This window comes from Arabidopsis lyrata (genome assembly GCF_000004255.2).
Source record: "Arabidopsis lyrata subsp. lyrata unplaced genomic scaffold ARALYscaffold_2, whole genome shotgun sequence".
Classification (NCBI taxonomy): domain Eukaryota; kingdom Viridiplantae; phylum Streptophyta; class Magnoliopsida; order Brassicales; family Brassicaceae; genus Arabidopsis; species Arabidopsis lyrata.
In genome coordinates, this window is record NW_003302554.1 from 16,575,939 (window position 1) to 16,591,481 (window position 15,543).

The 15,543-nt window shown below is 36.7% G+C and overlaps 5 protein-coding genes across 8 annotated transcripts; 3 read left to right on the plus strand and 2 right to left on the minus strand.

Annotated features, from left to right (window-relative positions):
• The first annotated feature begins 1,228 nt into the window (after positions 1–1,228).
• Positions 1,229–3,710, plus strand: LOC9325077. Its single transcript, XM_002887528.2, has 3 exons — positions 1,229–1,870; positions 2,271–2,627; positions 3,036–3,710. Exons 1-3 carry the CDS (start codon positions 1,526–1,528, stop codon positions 3,519–3,521), a joined length of 1,188 nt encoding a protein of 395 aa, XP_002887574.1. The 5' UTR covers positions 1,229–1,525; the 3' UTR covers positions 3,522–3,710.
• A 1,742-nt stretch (positions 3,711–5,452) lies between these two features.
• Positions 5,453–7,684, plus strand: LOC9323640 (random slug protein 5). The gene is made up of 6 exons (XM_002887530.2): positions 5,453–5,630; positions 6,120–6,232; positions 6,370–6,546; positions 6,618–6,716; positions 6,815–7,060; positions 7,216–7,684. Exons 2-6 carry the CDS (start codon positions 6,164–6,166, stop codon positions 7,513–7,515), a joined length of 891 nt encoding a protein of 296 aa, XP_002887576.1. The 5' UTR covers positions 5,453–5,630; positions 6,120–6,163; the 3' UTR covers positions 7,516–7,684.
• A 36-nt stretch (positions 7,685–7,720) lies between these two features.
• Positions 7,721–10,912, minus strand: LOC9323641 (uncharacterized protein At1g01500). Of its 3 annotated transcripts, none has more exons than XM_021034749.1 (3): positions 10,338–10,901; positions 9,040–9,841; positions 7,721–8,196 (listed from the first exon to the last, which is right to left on the minus strand). In XM_021034749.1, the coding sequence occupies exons 2-3, from the start codon at positions 9,754–9,756 to the stop codon at positions 7,966–7,968; spliced, it is 948 nt and encodes a 315-aa protein (XP_020890408.1). In that variant the 5' UTR covers positions 9,757–9,841; positions 10,338–10,901; the 3' UTR covers positions 7,721–7,965. The 3 variants fall into 3 exon arrangements, 2 of the variants coding, with proteins under 2 accessions (XP_020890408.1, XP_020890409.1); XM_021034750.1 differs by lacking the exon at positions 10,338–10,901 and adding an exon at positions 10,077–10,288; XR_002333969.1 differs by having other exon boundaries at positions 7,771–8,196; positions 8,576–9,841; positions 10,338–10,912.
• A 278-nt stretch (positions 10,913–11,190) lies between these two features.
• On the plus strand, positions 11,191–12,106 carry LOC9325078 (nucleolin). Its single transcript, XM_021034751.1, has one exon. It carries the CDS (start codon positions 11,513–11,515, stop codon positions 11,912–11,914), a length of 402 nt encoding a protein of 133 aa, XP_020890410.1. The 5' UTR covers positions 11,191–11,512; the 3' UTR covers positions 11,915–12,106.
• Positions 12,107–12,403: 297 nt separating this feature from the next.
• On the minus strand, positions 12,404–15,477 carry LOC9323642 (S-adenosyl-L-methionine-dependent tRNA 4-demethylwyosine synthase). Of its 2 annotated transcripts, XM_002888969.2 has the most exons (8): positions 14,526–15,477; positions 14,324–14,439; positions 14,050–14,225; positions 13,608–13,798; positions 13,439–13,525; positions 13,199–13,356; positions 12,908–13,118; positions 12,404–12,819 (listed from the first exon to the last, which is right to left on the minus strand). In XM_002888969.2, the coding sequence occupies exons 1-8, from the start codon at positions 15,372–15,374 to the stop codon at positions 12,664–12,666; spliced, it is 1,944 nt and encodes a 647-aa protein (XP_002889015.1). In that variant the 5' UTR covers positions 15,375–15,477; the 3' UTR covers positions 12,404–12,663. The 2 variants fall into 2 exon arrangements, with proteins under 2 accessions (XP_002889015.1, XP_020890406.1); XM_021034747.1 differs by lacking the exon at positions 12,404–12,819 and having other exon boundaries at positions 12,974–13,071.
• Positions 15,478–15,543: the final 66 nt, after the last annotated feature.

Sequence of the window (15,543 nt, forward strand, 5' to 3'; positions counted from 1 at the left end):
GGTTATGTATGTAAACAAATTTATTTTATATAGTGCTCATAACCTGAACTCATACCAATTGGGTATTTAGTTTGATTTTTAATTTATGTTCTCCTCTCATCCCGTCTCGTAATTCCTATTCTCATTTCATTCCATTAAAATTATGTTCCAAATTCTTGTTTGCTTACTTTTAAATATCATACAATACATACTGTGAGTTTTACAGATTAATATAAATGCTGCTAAAGTTACAAATATATTTTAACAAATTTATTAATATTTATTTTCTTAGCTAAATTTTGTATATTTTTATTTTTATTGTTTAATCATAATTAATTTGATTTTTGGACTAAAAATAAAAATTTGAGATACATCTCTAAAAGGGATATGCTATTGCTGCATAATTTGTTTTGAATTCAAAATATATAATTAGTTTACATTATTTGAAAACTGTGTGCAATATATTAGAGATTTATTTAAGGAAGATCCGGTTGAAAAACAAAAAATAAAACGTAAAATAATTTAGAAATTAATATATACAATCTATTAATAGATATTTATCAAACTTGCTCTAAACGAAGGTTATAATGATAATTACTTTAAATTTATTATTATTTGAGTTTATTTCATCATAAATATAAATAGTTGTTAATATCTAATATCGTATTTTAGAAATTGTGAAATAAAATTTTGTTTTATATTTTAAAATTTGTGAAAATATTAGAACAAAACTGAATCTTAAAATATTTGTATTTAATTTTAAATTTAATCTTAAAGTCATCCATTGATAAATCTTTTAAACGATAGTGTTTTTAATTTTGAATTAAAATGATATTATTTTTCTTTTTATTTTTGATATAGAATATTCTATTACGATTGGTTTAGATAAAATCTTAGTTGGATATCAAATCTTAGTTTTTCAATTCTTATTGGTTAACAATTTTTTAAAAATTAATTTCAAATTTTCGTTTATAATTAATAAAAGAGAGAAAATTAGTGTTTTTTTGGAAATTAATAATTATTTAAAAGAATTAAACTATTTTTAATTAAATATATTAATTTTGTGATTATTATTGTACCCTTAATGAAGTTATTTAAAAATACTAAAAACCAATGGCATTTTTTGTAATATTTTACTCTTCATAAGGTTACTTAATATTTAGTGATTCCCAATTAATAATATAGATATTGTCAACGTTTTGTAGATATTTCTAAGTGTAAATCCGTGAATATGTCACATCAGCATAAGATTATATATAAATTACGCACAGAGAGAGATTAGATGGATCCTCCTGAAATCGTGTTCTCACGATAGCTACGAGCAAGGAGCACCCTAGTTATAAGAGCCGGCTAACAGAAAATTGAGATGAAAAAACAACAAAAAAATCAAGAATAGTTTTTATTTTTCCGTAGTTAGTCCTCATGATCCTCTCAAATCTATCGATCTCTCTCCCGTAATAAAATTTCGGAGAAAGAGGAAAACCATAATCCCCTCTTTCTCTAGGATCATCAACAAGAAAAAAAAACGAAAAAAAAATATTTATAAATGAAAATGAGGAAGCTTTGTCCAAACTTGGACAGAGAAGACGGGTTAGAGACGGTGTTAGAGGTTCCGGTGCCGGAAGAAATGTTTACGAAGATGGGAAGCAATGCGGCGGGGCGGTGGAGGAATATGCACGCTCTCATGAAGGCACACGCCGTTGTGACCGCGGTGGCGACTGACGTCAAAACGCCGGCGTCATCGTCATCGATGAGTAATGTCAATATGCATTTGCAGTCAAAATCAGACAACGAGTTTGTGGCCTTGTTGAAAATCGTGGGAAGTCCTCTTATTCCTTTTCATGTCCCTCTCGAGTTTTGTCTCTCCCGACCCATCAACGACACTTCCATCGTACGTATCTTATCATTCATTTAATCTGTTTTTTGTTTAACCTTTTGATGTGGATTTATAGTTAAAACTAAGTCTTTCAATTGCAATTTTAATTATGGTTGGTTATTCTTAATGTTTTAAATGGCACAAATTTTCAATGATTCTATAAACCATGGGATTAGAAGATTGTGAATTCTCCGATTTCGAAAAAAATAAAAATGTATAAAGATGAAATGTATAGCGATTATTAACCCTCGATTTCTATGAGATAACAAATAGTCCAAAATAATAAAAGTTTTATAGGATAAATTTTTTTCTTTTTTTTGTTCGTATGAAACAAGTTACTTACACGTACGTTCGTCTAAGTAAAAAACAAACCTACATATTATGAGGAATGTTGATAGTAATGGTGTATTTGAAGGAGGCGTCGACGGCTAAATACATAGTGCAACAGTACGTGGCAGCGTGCGGAGGTCCAGCGGCTTTGAACGCAGTGAAAAGCATGTACGCGGTGGGGCAGGTGAGGATGCAAGGCTCCGAGATGGTTGCTGGAGAGGACCAAGGGACGGGTACGCCGGTGAGGCTGGGTAAAGGCAGTTTCGAGGTCGGAGGTTTTGTTTTATGGCAGAAGAATCCAAACCTTTGGTTCTTGGAGCTAGTGGTTTCCGGTTTCAAGATTAGCGCCGGTAGTGACGGCAAAGTGGCTTGGAACCAATCCTCTACTCAACCTTCTCAGGCCCACCGTGGCCCTCCTCGTCCTCTCCGCCGCTTTTTTCAGGTGCCCATTTTTAACTTTTAAATGCATAGTAGTTAATCGTTTGTTACATGATATTATCGAGTATTTCACGATTAAACTTAACAAGAACAACAAAATTTGTAGTAGTGGTTTGATCGCCCTATCATATTCAATGTTGAAACATGGTAACATGCGTGTGAACGACAAAAAATAGTAAATTAGAACTAAGCCAAAGCAAACCAGTCAAAATGTACATACCATTAATTAAACAATCAATCCTCGTAGTATATACCAAGAAATGCAAAGTTTTGGCTGTGTATTGGTCATATTATTGGCAAAAAAATTATCTATCCAAATCTATATAAGAAAGTTAAATTAATCCAAACTTACCCTAATTAAGGTTAAAGATCTGACTTTTTGACATTTTGGACGTGTTAAATGACGTGGCAGGGACTAGACCCGAGATGCACGGCAAGTCTATTCTTAGACGCTGTTTGCATCGGCGAACAATCAGTTAACGGTGAAGACTGTTTTGTCTTAAAGCTAGAAACACCGTCAGATATTCTCAAGGCACAATGCTCACCAAACACGGAAGTGATCCACCACACGGTGTGGGGTTACTTCAGTCAACGAACGGGACTTCTCGTCAAGTTCGGTGACACAAAACTCGTGAGAGTCAAATCCGGTAGAGGCAAAAGCGATGGCGTTTTTTGGGAGACAAGTATGGAGTCAATCATCGACGATTACATATTCGTTGACGCTGTAAACATAGCTCACGGCGGTCAAACTGTGACAACGCTTTATCGCTACGGCGGAGCTGTAAATCACCGGAGAAGAATAGAGGAGAAATGGCGGATCGAGGAAGTGGATTTCAATATTTGTGGATTGTGTTTGGAGAGCTTTTTGCCACCGTCGGATATCAACAACGATCATTAGGTACGGTGGAGAAATCGTTACAATAGTCTCTCTTAGATGTTTTGTTTTGTTTGGGGTTTGTTTAAATAGGTTTCTTTAATGAGCAAATATACACCTTGGATTTGTGACAAAAAGGAGTAAATATGTAATTTTGAGAGGGTGTAAATGAATCTTTTCATAGTAAAACAAATATCAATGGTCATTGGCACATTCCATTATGATTATGAGTTTCATTTTTCATTTTATTCTTTGACCAAAAACAAAAACAAAAATCTTATTGCGTTTTTTTTCTTCTAATTAACCCAATGGACCTTGCCAAATATGGGCCAGGTATGTCACCAAATAGCCCACTAGAATAATAATACCGACGAAAGTCCGTTAAGAGCGAAACCCTAGTTTGCGAGATAACACAAAAATCTCTCCGCTATATAAATATCCTGACAAATCCCAATTCCTAAAGAACAACCCGATCTATTCCTCCGCAGCTATCTTCTTCGCTTGAATCGACTATGGTATCTTGGTTTTGTTCGAATATCTATCGATTGATTCTCGTAGTTTTGTTTATATCTGGTTTTGTTTTGTTTTCGATTTTGATTGGATTAAGATGCATCTGTTTGATTTACCAACTCCTCTAACTGGTCGAGTAAAATCACTAAAGAGTGGTAGAGGAGTTAGAACGGATGCTGATAGTGAAAAGGTTATCTTACCAACCCATTGCTATTTCTGCAGCTTTGGCGTCAAATGAATCGACCTATACCTCTTTTTTTTTTTTTTATCTTTCTTTTGATTGGCAAATGAAGAATTGATTAATTTATGCTTAACCACTGATTAACAGTGTTGACAAAACATCTCCGCTTATTATCTGATGCCATAATTCGAATTTTAGTTTTATCCTTTTTTTTTTGTTGCGATCAAAAACAATGATGAGATATTAGCAGACGGGCGGTCTGAATTGATGCCGTGTAGATTGTCTGCCATCGCTACAATATCGTAGCTTCTCTGAGTATTTGATGATCTATTATTACTTTTGATTTGATTTTTGTTTTTGCGATGATGAAGTTGCTAATATATATGTCTGGACTTATGAGATTATTCAATCTTTGAAATGATTGTGCAACCTTCTGAGCTTACTACCGATATTTTTCCATAAAGTTGAGTTTGTTTTGAGAATATGAAAATCGTTTTTTATCAACAGATCGGAAGTGAATTAAGTTTATAAATTCTGATAAATTGAAGAAACATATCACTCTATGAATTTGCTAGCTTAATTTAGTTTAACTGTAATTAATAAATCAACACTACCCAATAAGCTGATAGTCGCTTTGATTGAACATTAGTTGAACTTTATACGACAGAAACTGCGAACCTGTGCTGTTCAAATTGATGCTCGGTTTCTTTGATGTCAGTGAATATAAAATTGACTTTGGACCGCTGGTTTAGATTGTTTTGTGATTCTCAGTTCAGAGGAATTTTGTTATACTAACTAGGAAGTGAATCACAATTCACAACACCCAACCATAATTATATTGTAGTTATGCGCTTGGATGGAATTTTCCAAGTGGATTTGGTGCATGCATTTGAGATTTGTCAGATTGTACAAGTCCGAAAGTGGTGGTGCTTCAAGTGTATTGTGCTTCACAGGATTGTTTTTGACTCTGATTATTTAGGTTCATCTTTGTGTTTTAGTTGTGTTGTTGCATTCAAATTTCATTGTAATGTAACAATCTTGTCACTTTCTCTATAAAATTCTCAAGTGAAAATTTTATATCTGTTTATATTCAAACCTCTTCTATTTGTTGTATAACTTGTAATCCGTATAGTTTATTGGGCCTGGTTGGATCCGTAGTAAAGATGTATCTTTGTTTTTTGGGGGCTTATTAGTGACACGTGTGAGGTTAGTAGGTATACGTGAATCTCACGTGCCTTGCCGTACCGTTCAGTTACTTTTAAAAGATATTTTAATAATAGCTGTCTCTGTAATTGTCCAATTGTCTGAAAGCGGTTAGGTGAATTGTCTTTACTTTTCTTCTCCAATGTTATCAGTTTCAACTTTCTTCAGCTCGACTCTCTCCGACTTCTCTCTTCACTGCAAAATTCTCTCTTTATTCCAAGCAGCTTCTCTCTGTTTCGGTACTACCCTCCGCCTCTTTAAAGTTTCCATCTTTAAATGTTTGTGAAATCTCTGATGGATGATATGTCAGGTTTTTCAATTGGATTCCATGCTCTTGATTTTTCTTATTCGCAGTCGTTTGTTTTTCCTCTAGAATTATGTATCTGACAACTAGATCAGTCACATATGAATTATTTGGGGTTTGTAGTTAGATCATAGAAAATTCATTTCTCTAGTGTTCCGAAATTGGGTGGATCTTAAACAAATATGCAAATCTTGTTTATTGATTGATCTGTTTGCTCACAAGGCTCAAACTTTACTAGATTTTGTATCAGTAGTTGACACAGTAGGTGGTTGAGTCATGTTTGGTCTGTGATTCTATTTCCAGTCACATGTATTACATGAACCTTTTGTATTGTAACATGTTCCTTGGCTTTGGATTTAACGGCCATTGTTAATATTAGCTAATGATCTATATGGCTTTATTTCATTGAGTTTAATTTTGACAGACTAAAGGGATTTTGATATATTGGACCCAAGTGCAATTCTCAAAATGTTTCGTTGGAAGACTTCTTCGCAAACCGAACAAGAGCATAATGAGACAGCTCTCAGAGAGGCAAAGGTAATTTTGATATATTGGACCCAAGTGCAATTCTCAAAATGTTTCGTTGGAAGAATCTTTCTGGCCTTGTTGATGATTTTCTTTAATTACCTAGTTGATTGATAGAAGGTAATGCTTTCTGATCTTGATGATATTAGATGAAAGAGCTTAAGGCTCTCATAGGTCAGCTCTCTGGAAGGAGTTCACTGTATTGTTCAGATGCATGTCTGAAGAGATATCTGGAAGCTAGGAATTGGAACGTAGGCAAAGCCAAAAGGATGCTCGAGGAGACGCTTAAATGGCGATCGACTTTTAAACCCGAGGAAATTCAATGGGTAAGTATCAAAAGTGCATCATGTTACTAATTACTACCAAAACTTACCGGTTGTGGCTTGCTTTCTATTAGAATGAAGTTTCAGGTGAAGGTGAGACTGGTAAAGTTTACAAAGCTGGATTCCATGACAGGCATGGAAGAACGGTTCTTATACTGAGACCCGGCTTGCAGGTTTCTAAAGATCAATTTTCTTAGTTAATATTTTTAGAGAGTGAGTTTAACTTCAGGGCACAAGCTAAAACTTCCATTTTCATTGACAACTTTTGTAGAACACAAAATCGTTGGAGAACCAGATGAAACATCTGGTGTATCTCATTGAGAATGCTATTTTGAATCTGCCAGAGGATCAAGAACAGATGTCTTGGCTTATTGACTTCACGGACTGGTCAATGAGCACTAGTGTGCCTGTTAAATCTGCCAGAGAAACTATAAATATACTGCAAAATCACTACCCAGAGAGACTAGCTGTAGCGTTCCTTTATAATCCTCCAAGAATCTTTGAGGCATTCTGGAAGGTTAGACAAAACACTACTTTTATCTCATAGTTAGACAAGACATTGGTGTGATTAAGGCAACTTTGTGTTTGTTCGTCTACACAGGAATGAATAATATGTGTAGGAACATGATGGCATTTTCTTCATTTTGTTTTTCCTTTTGTGTTGTTCCACAGATTGTGAAGTACTTCATTGATGCAAAGACATTTGTCAAGGTGAAATTTGTTTACCCAAAGAACCCGGAAAGCGTGGAGCTTATGAGCACATTTTTCGACGAGGAAAATCTCCCAACTGAATTTGGAGGGAAAGCTTTGTTGCAGTATAACTATGAAGAATTCTCCAAGCAAATGAACCAAGACGATGTTAAAACTGCAAACTTTTGGGGATTGGGTCACAGTAACAATAACCAGCTGCACGTGAGCAACGGGTTTTCTGGAGCCGAGATTGCCCCTGAGCCAATCCAAACCCACCCTTGATCGGTTTTGAAGGCAATGAATTGTATAACCAACCCTTTAGAAATGTACTAATAGCTCTTGATGCTAAGTAGAGAGGTTGTATGATTTAGACATAACATTTGATTAAAATAAAAAGGAGTTGTGTGTATTACTCTTGCAAGGCTTAAGTGAATCCAAAACTCTTTCACTTTTTAAGCATTTTATTTACAGGAAGCAGACAATAAGATTCGCATCAACAAGCTTTGTTTCTTTCAGTCTGAATCTCAACAAACACAAGAAGGGAGAATGATTTCTTCCAAAATTTGAAGGCACAAAGAGAAAAAAAGATACATAAAGAAAAATTATACTACACAGCAGTATTAGCTTAGACTATATAGCTTAGAGTTCTGCAGTCAAAAGTGATGTGCAACGGATTGGAGTTAGAGGGAGAGAGAGAGAGAGTAGAAGAAGCTTGAGACAATTTAGATGAAACTAGATAATCCTCCTTCTGAAGTTTCTGGTGGTTGATTGATAGGTACGCACTAGAAGGCCAACCCCAATGCCAAGACCTACACAGACACCAAGACCAATTCCCACACCAACCCTCACACCGGCGTTGAACCACGACATCTCACCATCTTCACCATCTGCGTACTCTCTATTCCAATACATGTCGCTGTGTTCGCCTTCATATTCTTGTTTATAACTTCCATATTCTGTTACCTGCACAGAAACAAAGAACTCAGCAACAGAGAGATCCATGTATGTAGCACATGTCAGTCTCAGAAAAGAAAAATAAAGAATACAATGGTCATTCAAAAACTTGTACAATAGAGGCTAATGGTCTTTTTGTTCCAATCTTATAAACTCTTTCAGATGTAGAGCTAATGGTCGAAGTTATAGACATTGCACTATACTTAAATGCAACTTAATCGACGGTGAGTATGAAGATCCATCTCCTTTAGGTACTCTACACTGTCAACTGCAAGAACCTCCAAATAAAAGTTCAAGCATACGCTATTCTTAACATTGACTCTTAATTTGGGCAGCGTTTACCGCATCAGTCTATGCATAAACAAAAGATGTTATATTGTGGCATTACATGTGAAAACCACGATATTTCAATTACGGGGTCACATAAAAAACTGATTGTAGCAGACAAGAGGATAAGAGTTTAGATTTTAAGATCACGAGACAAGAGGCAAATGGGAGAGAGAGAGAGAGTGTGTGTGAGTGAAAGTGAGAGATAGAGAGGGGAGAGAAATATCTATTGACTTACAAAATGTGTCAGGCCCCATACCTCACATGATCATTTATAACGAAACTGGTCCACTTCAATATCTAAAGGAATTATCTTTCTAAGAGTACCAAGAAACATGTCTCAAACTATGAAATCTCAAAACCATGAAAAACTTAATGCTCATACAGCCAATATCATGACCAAGAAGACTAATATCTTAGGGAAAGCATTCAATGTGTTGAAGTTGTAAACCAATCAATATAAAACTATTAGGAAGCATAATAATAATCTTGAAACAGTGAAGTAGCAAGCAATTAAAAAGTTACCTGATAATCAAGCTCAGATGAGTTTCCTTTATGAGGCTCATCAGCTTCATACTCCGGAATCGAATCTAATGCAGCCACTCTACCGTGCTTCTTTCTGAAACCAAGCTGAAGAGTCTTGGTTAAGATGATGGGAGTTCCTGAAAAGCAGCCAGTGACATAGACTTCAATAGTTGGCAATGGAGATGATAACTCCGACCCACCAATATGTTTCTCCTTCAAGAAACCAGACCCTGCAGTGATCTCAGCTTCACATTTCATGTTCCACCGCTTCACGCTATACTTAGGTTCACCAGTGAAACCATTACTACCAGACATCTCAAGAGTTCCAGACAAAACCAGCTCATCTTTGTCATAAACCTCAAACTTCACGCTACCAGATAACCTGATATTGTCTGTGCTGATAAAAGTAGCTACTTCGGATTTCTTATCAACACGATCTCGCCTTAGCTGAGAAGAAACTCCTTCAGAGTACATGCTCATTCTAACACCATTTATCTCCAGAAGTGAATCTGGATCCAAAGGAATATGAGTAATGGTGAGGACCTCAGGTGTTGAATGATCCACCTTGAAATTGCTGATTCTGACATAGAACACTCTCAAATCAAGTAATGGCGATGATAATGGTGATGGTAATCTGGAATTGTGATGGTTATAACTCTGATATCTGACCATCTGGGAAGCTTTACCGTTGTTACGTGTCTCATAAGGCTCCACCATGATTAAGAAACCAAAATCAATTTCTATTTCTCACTGAATCCAAAACATATGTATATGGTCGTCGATTTGGATTGATATACGTGTGCTGCAGAAAATTTGGAATCAATGAGAATAACGTGAGAATCACAAAGAGAAAGCAATAGTTAAAAAACCAAAAAGGAGACTTGAAGAACAGAAAAAGAGCCTATTGATGATAAAGAAAGGAAAGAAAAAACGAATAAACAAAAAGGGAAAAAGAGAATCATTCATTCCCAAAATGGAAAAATTCAGGCAATAGAAGAAGCAAAATCATGAAAGGTCAAGATTCAAACTTTACTCACTTGCCAGACAAAACAGAGAGATGGTCAAAGAAATCAAAATTACAGATGCAGAAACAAATCTCTCTTGAAAAAAAAGAACATCCAATGTTCTTATTAGAAACCGCAGAGATTGAAAGTAGGTGAAAACTATCTTTTTATATGACAAAGGAACAACCTTTAAAGCAAAAAAAAAAAGAAAAAAAGAATTGAGAGAAAACCTAGAAAAATCCGGAGAGAAGAAAGGAGAGAAAAAAAAAGCAAAAAAAGGAAAGGGAAGCTCACCCAGAAATTGTTTCCATCCACAAAAACCACTTCTTTTTTTTTTTGTGATTTTGCACAACTAGTGCTTAATATTAATTTTCCTTTCTGAATCAAAAATTAAACACGGACAATAATAAAAATAGAATTTTTTTGTGGCCAAGTAGGATTTTAAAGATCGTCCTCCTAGATCGTTGCTTTTCGATGTATTGCGAGCTCGGCGCGTGGCGTGGCGACGGACCCAATTTGATATTTCCAGCAAAAATTATGTCTTTTTCAAAGAAAACAAAACCAAAATTTAAAGGGAAAAATAAATCAGAAATCAGAAAGAGTAATAGGAAGTCGATAGAATTGTCTTTTTGAGGCAAGAGGAAGAAGAAGAAGATGATGGGCTCTTCTGACTTTCCGATCACGTGATCTTATCCCTTTACCACCAAACAAAACCATTCGCTGTTTACGAGACACACCACGTCGGACGTTTACATGTAAAACGACGTGCATTGTGTTGTTGGTTTTTCTAAATCAGTGTTATTGGGCCTCATTTGGGTTTTTAAATTCAAGCCCGTTAACTTTCTTTGTGGAATAGTGAACGTCGTGCCGTTCTGTTGTTGAGTCATAGATTTTGATGTAAGTGTCATCTCTTCTCATTCATGCTTTTCATTATTCAATAGTATTCACGGTTCAAACCTCAAATGATCAATATAGGTTTTCAATAACTATCGAATATAGAATTATATAAAACCTCACACACTGAATACTTACTGCTGGTGATAAGGTGGCTATAGTCTTGCAGATCACTAGATTTAAAATGTTAATCTTGGAAGCTTTGCGATTTTAATCTTTGATAATATATATATACTTCTATAATTGGTGTAAAAAAAAAGAAGATATACTTCTGTATTGTATAGAACGTAGACTATACATGAACCCTAATTCCAAGGATATATATGTCATACTCGTATTATATTGGTGGATAATATACAAGAGATAACCAACGGACAAAAATAAAATCTACTTTTTCTTCTGATATTTTATCTGTACACCAAAAAGAATGGGCGGCTTTTGGTTTTAAAGACTGTTGTTGTTTTTGTTTCTGTCTGTAAAACACAAAAGAAAATTTATTGCTCTTGAAGATATTAAAAATCAGACAAGCTAAGCTGTTCAAGAAAAATATTACTCTGTTGAGAAAAGTAAAACTGATGGGAAAGAGAAGATTTCAGAAAGCAAAGGAACCGTCAGTAACGGCGACGGTCGCAGAAGTTTCATCTCCGACGGAGTCTCAGACTACAAGGAGACGAAGAGGAAGGCCAAGGAAGAATCTTGAGAACCCCGAAGATTTCAAGAAGGAAGAATCTGAAGAAGACGAGGATTACGAAGAGTACGAGGACGAAGAAGAAGAAGACGAAGAAGCTGAGGTTATTAACAGAGAGAAGCAGAAGAAGAAAGTTAGGAGTAGTAGTAGTATGGAAGAGGAGCAAAAGATGAAACATGAAGAGTTAGAGGAGGAGGAGGAGAAGCCGGAGATGAAGATGAAGGTGGTGGTTCCACCGCCGTCGTCTAGACGGTCGAGGAGGAAAAGTACGCCGGTGAAGAGCTGGTAAATCTTTATTACCGTATCATCAATGGAGTTGTTGTGTTTGTGTGTGTTTTTGGATTAACTATTGTTGGATTATAAATTAATTGAAACCATCATGGGAAGAAAAAACAATTGATTTTATAATTTCTTGGATCTGTTAGTTCAAAACAAGAAACAAATCTTTGTATTTTGGTGCATCAAAATAACTTTAGACATATATGCTGGTGAAACTAAATTAAAAAAAGCTGTTTAGGTGTTTTTTTTAGTTGTAGTAGGTTGTTTAATTTATTGGTTGCGTAGTTGATGGATGGTTACGTTTACGTCCCTTTCGAATTTTTATATGATAAATGAGAAAAGGTACCATCGCACATGGTGAACGGATAAGTTAAGAAACTAATGATGGATATTGCTAGTGTTAAAGAAGAAAGAACCTGTCAATTATTAAAATCTTTTAACCAAATAGCTGTAATTGTCGATTCAAGTTATACAAACTACATAATTAATCTTGGAACAGTGAGAGAAAGAGACTCGACGACTCCATCCATGTTGATAGACTATTTTAATGCAAGACATTATTGGGCCCGCAAGGCCTTCACGAGCGAAATCATCTTCTTCCCTCAAAAACATTCCCAAAACACCGAAACCTTACCAAATACAAAACCCAGCTCAAGGATTCAAAATTTTACGAGTTAACACCGTTGGATGACATAACAAAAAAAACAAAAAGCTTTAGACCTTGAAGAAGAAGAAGCTTTAAAGGCTAGCAAAACAGCTTTAAGCTAAAACCGCCTGTGGTTTAGGATGATGATGCCTTTCCTTCTTGTAACGCAACTGCTCTGGATCAAACCCACCTTCCTGTGCTCCATAAACCGCCCATGATGGTGTTTGAGCCATATAGTCTGTGCTTGTGAATGATTCTCCAGAAGCCACCTATGCGAATTCATTCAAAAGCGTCGTTATAAAGTCAGCATGAATTTTTATTTTGAGTCGATCATATTTTGTGTTTGGGTTAACTAACCAGATCGTGGAACTTTTCATAGTCAATCCAAGTGAACCACTTTCCATCCACTTTGAACTTTTCGGTTCTCCCTAGAAGAACACAACAAGAATGGGCGTGCTCGCAAGCAACCTCGTACTCCCCATTGCTCTTCAGAGACAGAGCTTCTGAGAACGCTTTAACATCTGCGTGCCAAGGTACATTCTCCATTGTCAACTTTGATGTTGCAGAGCTGTTTTTGTTTTGTTTCCAGAAGATTAACATCAGTAATGATATGTGTAACAAAAGTGGAGAGAATAACAGCACACTCACGATCCGCAGTATGTGACGCCTTTGATCTCGATGAAATCAGGTTTCCCAATGCTGAAGAGGTTGAAATAAGCATCTAGCTCCTCTGTATTCCATCCTTTGACAAGTGTTAAACGGTAGACGGTTCGCTGCTGCTTCTCTTGGAGAGCTTTCAAGGAGTCCTGGGATACAAATGGTCCAGAGATTATACCTTTACCTTGATTCACATTTCACTACATAAAGGAGGTTATTTAAACTACTCACAATAAACCGTTCCCAAAAGTCAGCAAAGAGAGGTCTATCAATGGCCTTCAAGCTCTCTTTGGTGGCAGCATCTACACTTACGTACAACTGTAGATATCAAAGAAAATGAGTTAGGCAAATTTGGTTCCGTTAAGTGAGCTTTCGAAGCCACAAAACAGACACCACAGACCTGGGTGATAGGCTTCATCATCAAAATCTTTTCAGGGAATTGTGCATTAGTAACCAAAAATGTAGAGATACGCCTTCCATGTAGCTCATCTACAAGGGCATTGATCTCCGGATACATAATCGGCTCACCAACAAGTGATAACGCACAATGTCTTGGGTTTAGACCTTCTTGTAATTTTTCTGGAGTTACACCTGAAGAATATTATAGCCAGCCAATAAAATCAGCATCTGACATTCAAATGATTGAAACAACCAATCAAATAAACAAAATACTCAGAGCATATTTGATTTCCAAAAGGCATCAAGTTCAGTTTCATAAACTATGAGATTTCTAAATAGGTTCCAGAATCCAACTTGATGCACAGATATGCATAAACTATGAGAGAGAATTTCCGAGAATTCATCATCTACAAGCCAAAATAAGGAGAAGGATATACACTAACCTGGAACTCCTTTCATTTGCTTAATCATCTTTGTATGAAGATCAAGAGCACCTTTCACAATCACAGACGGCTCATCCATCTTCCACTGCCAGCTCTTTCCCACAGGATTGGTGTGATGCCTCCAACAAAAGACACATTTGTTTGCACAGGCCAAACTAGGTGTTGTCTCCATGCACCTAGTTTATTCGAAAATCAAATACCGAATACCTTAACATAAGAATCACGATCTACCAACATAAGACTAGGGAAAAAAAATCAGAAGTTTCAATTAAACCTGTGACTCTCAATGCCATAAAAGGAGTGCTTGTAGCAACCTCCCCTGCCTCTAAGTTGTGACTTTGTCCATCTACATATCTTAACCCCACTATGCGAACCGATTATTTTATAGCCCTGCAAAGTGCAAAAGTCATGATCATTCAAGTAAAGACGAGAAAATGCAAACACTGCTTCAAAGCTCAAGCAACAAAACCCAATACCTGCTTCGTTAAGCTTGCTCTAATCACAGGGGTCACCATTTCCTTCTTTCCATCAACTTTAGTCACTTTAACTACGCCATTTCTCTTCGAAGGAGCTTTTCCAGCAATATCTTCAAGATCAACAATACCTCCATCTGCATCATTGTCTTCATCTTCATCATCTGTTGAATCGTAGTACTCAAGATCATTCTCAACAGCACCAATCTGCTGCGAAACCCCATTTGTTTCTTCAGCAGAACCTCCTTTCAGAACCCCAATAACTCCACCACACCAGTCTTGAAATGCTCTGTCTAATTCTCCGTCATCAACATCGCCTTCTCCCACCGGAATCATCTCGAGTCCACCCAATCCTATCATCCTACTCGACAATTCCTTCGCCACAGCATTATACGATTCACCATACGCACGGCTCCCGACACCGAAAACAGCGAATTTGCAATCGGAGAGAAGAAGCGAGCCGACTCGGAAATCCTCAGCGCTCTCACCAAGCCAGTTCACAAGAAACTCTCCGTTCTTAGGCGGTTTCCCGCCATCCCAAGTCGACGCGATGAATAAAACTAGGTTTTCTTTAGGGAGATCTTCAGGTTCATAGCTCCGTGGATCGACGAGATCAAATGCTATGTCGTTAGATGCGCATAGCTCGTGAAGCCGTTGAGCTAAGGCTTTAGCTGTACCAGTTTGGGAGATGAAGAAGATCTTTCCTCTGCTGGGTTTCGAGGTAGAGCTAGGGTTTAACGAGAGGTTTTTCAGACGTTTCAAGCGGCGGTATTTATGGATACAGTAAAAAGTCGTCGCTGAGAGTAAAGCAACGAAAGCTATTCGAGCACGTACGGAGGAAGTCGTTGACATAAGGGAGGATTGGAACTTGATAGTCAAGATTTCGGCGGCGCGTTGTCTTCACGCGATCGGGTGATGAGGGAGAGAGAGATGAACGCGAACTGAGAGAAATGGGGAAGACGGAAAGGAGAACTAAAACGTGAGGTTTAACAACTGGGCTTGAATTTTAGGCCCATTTAGG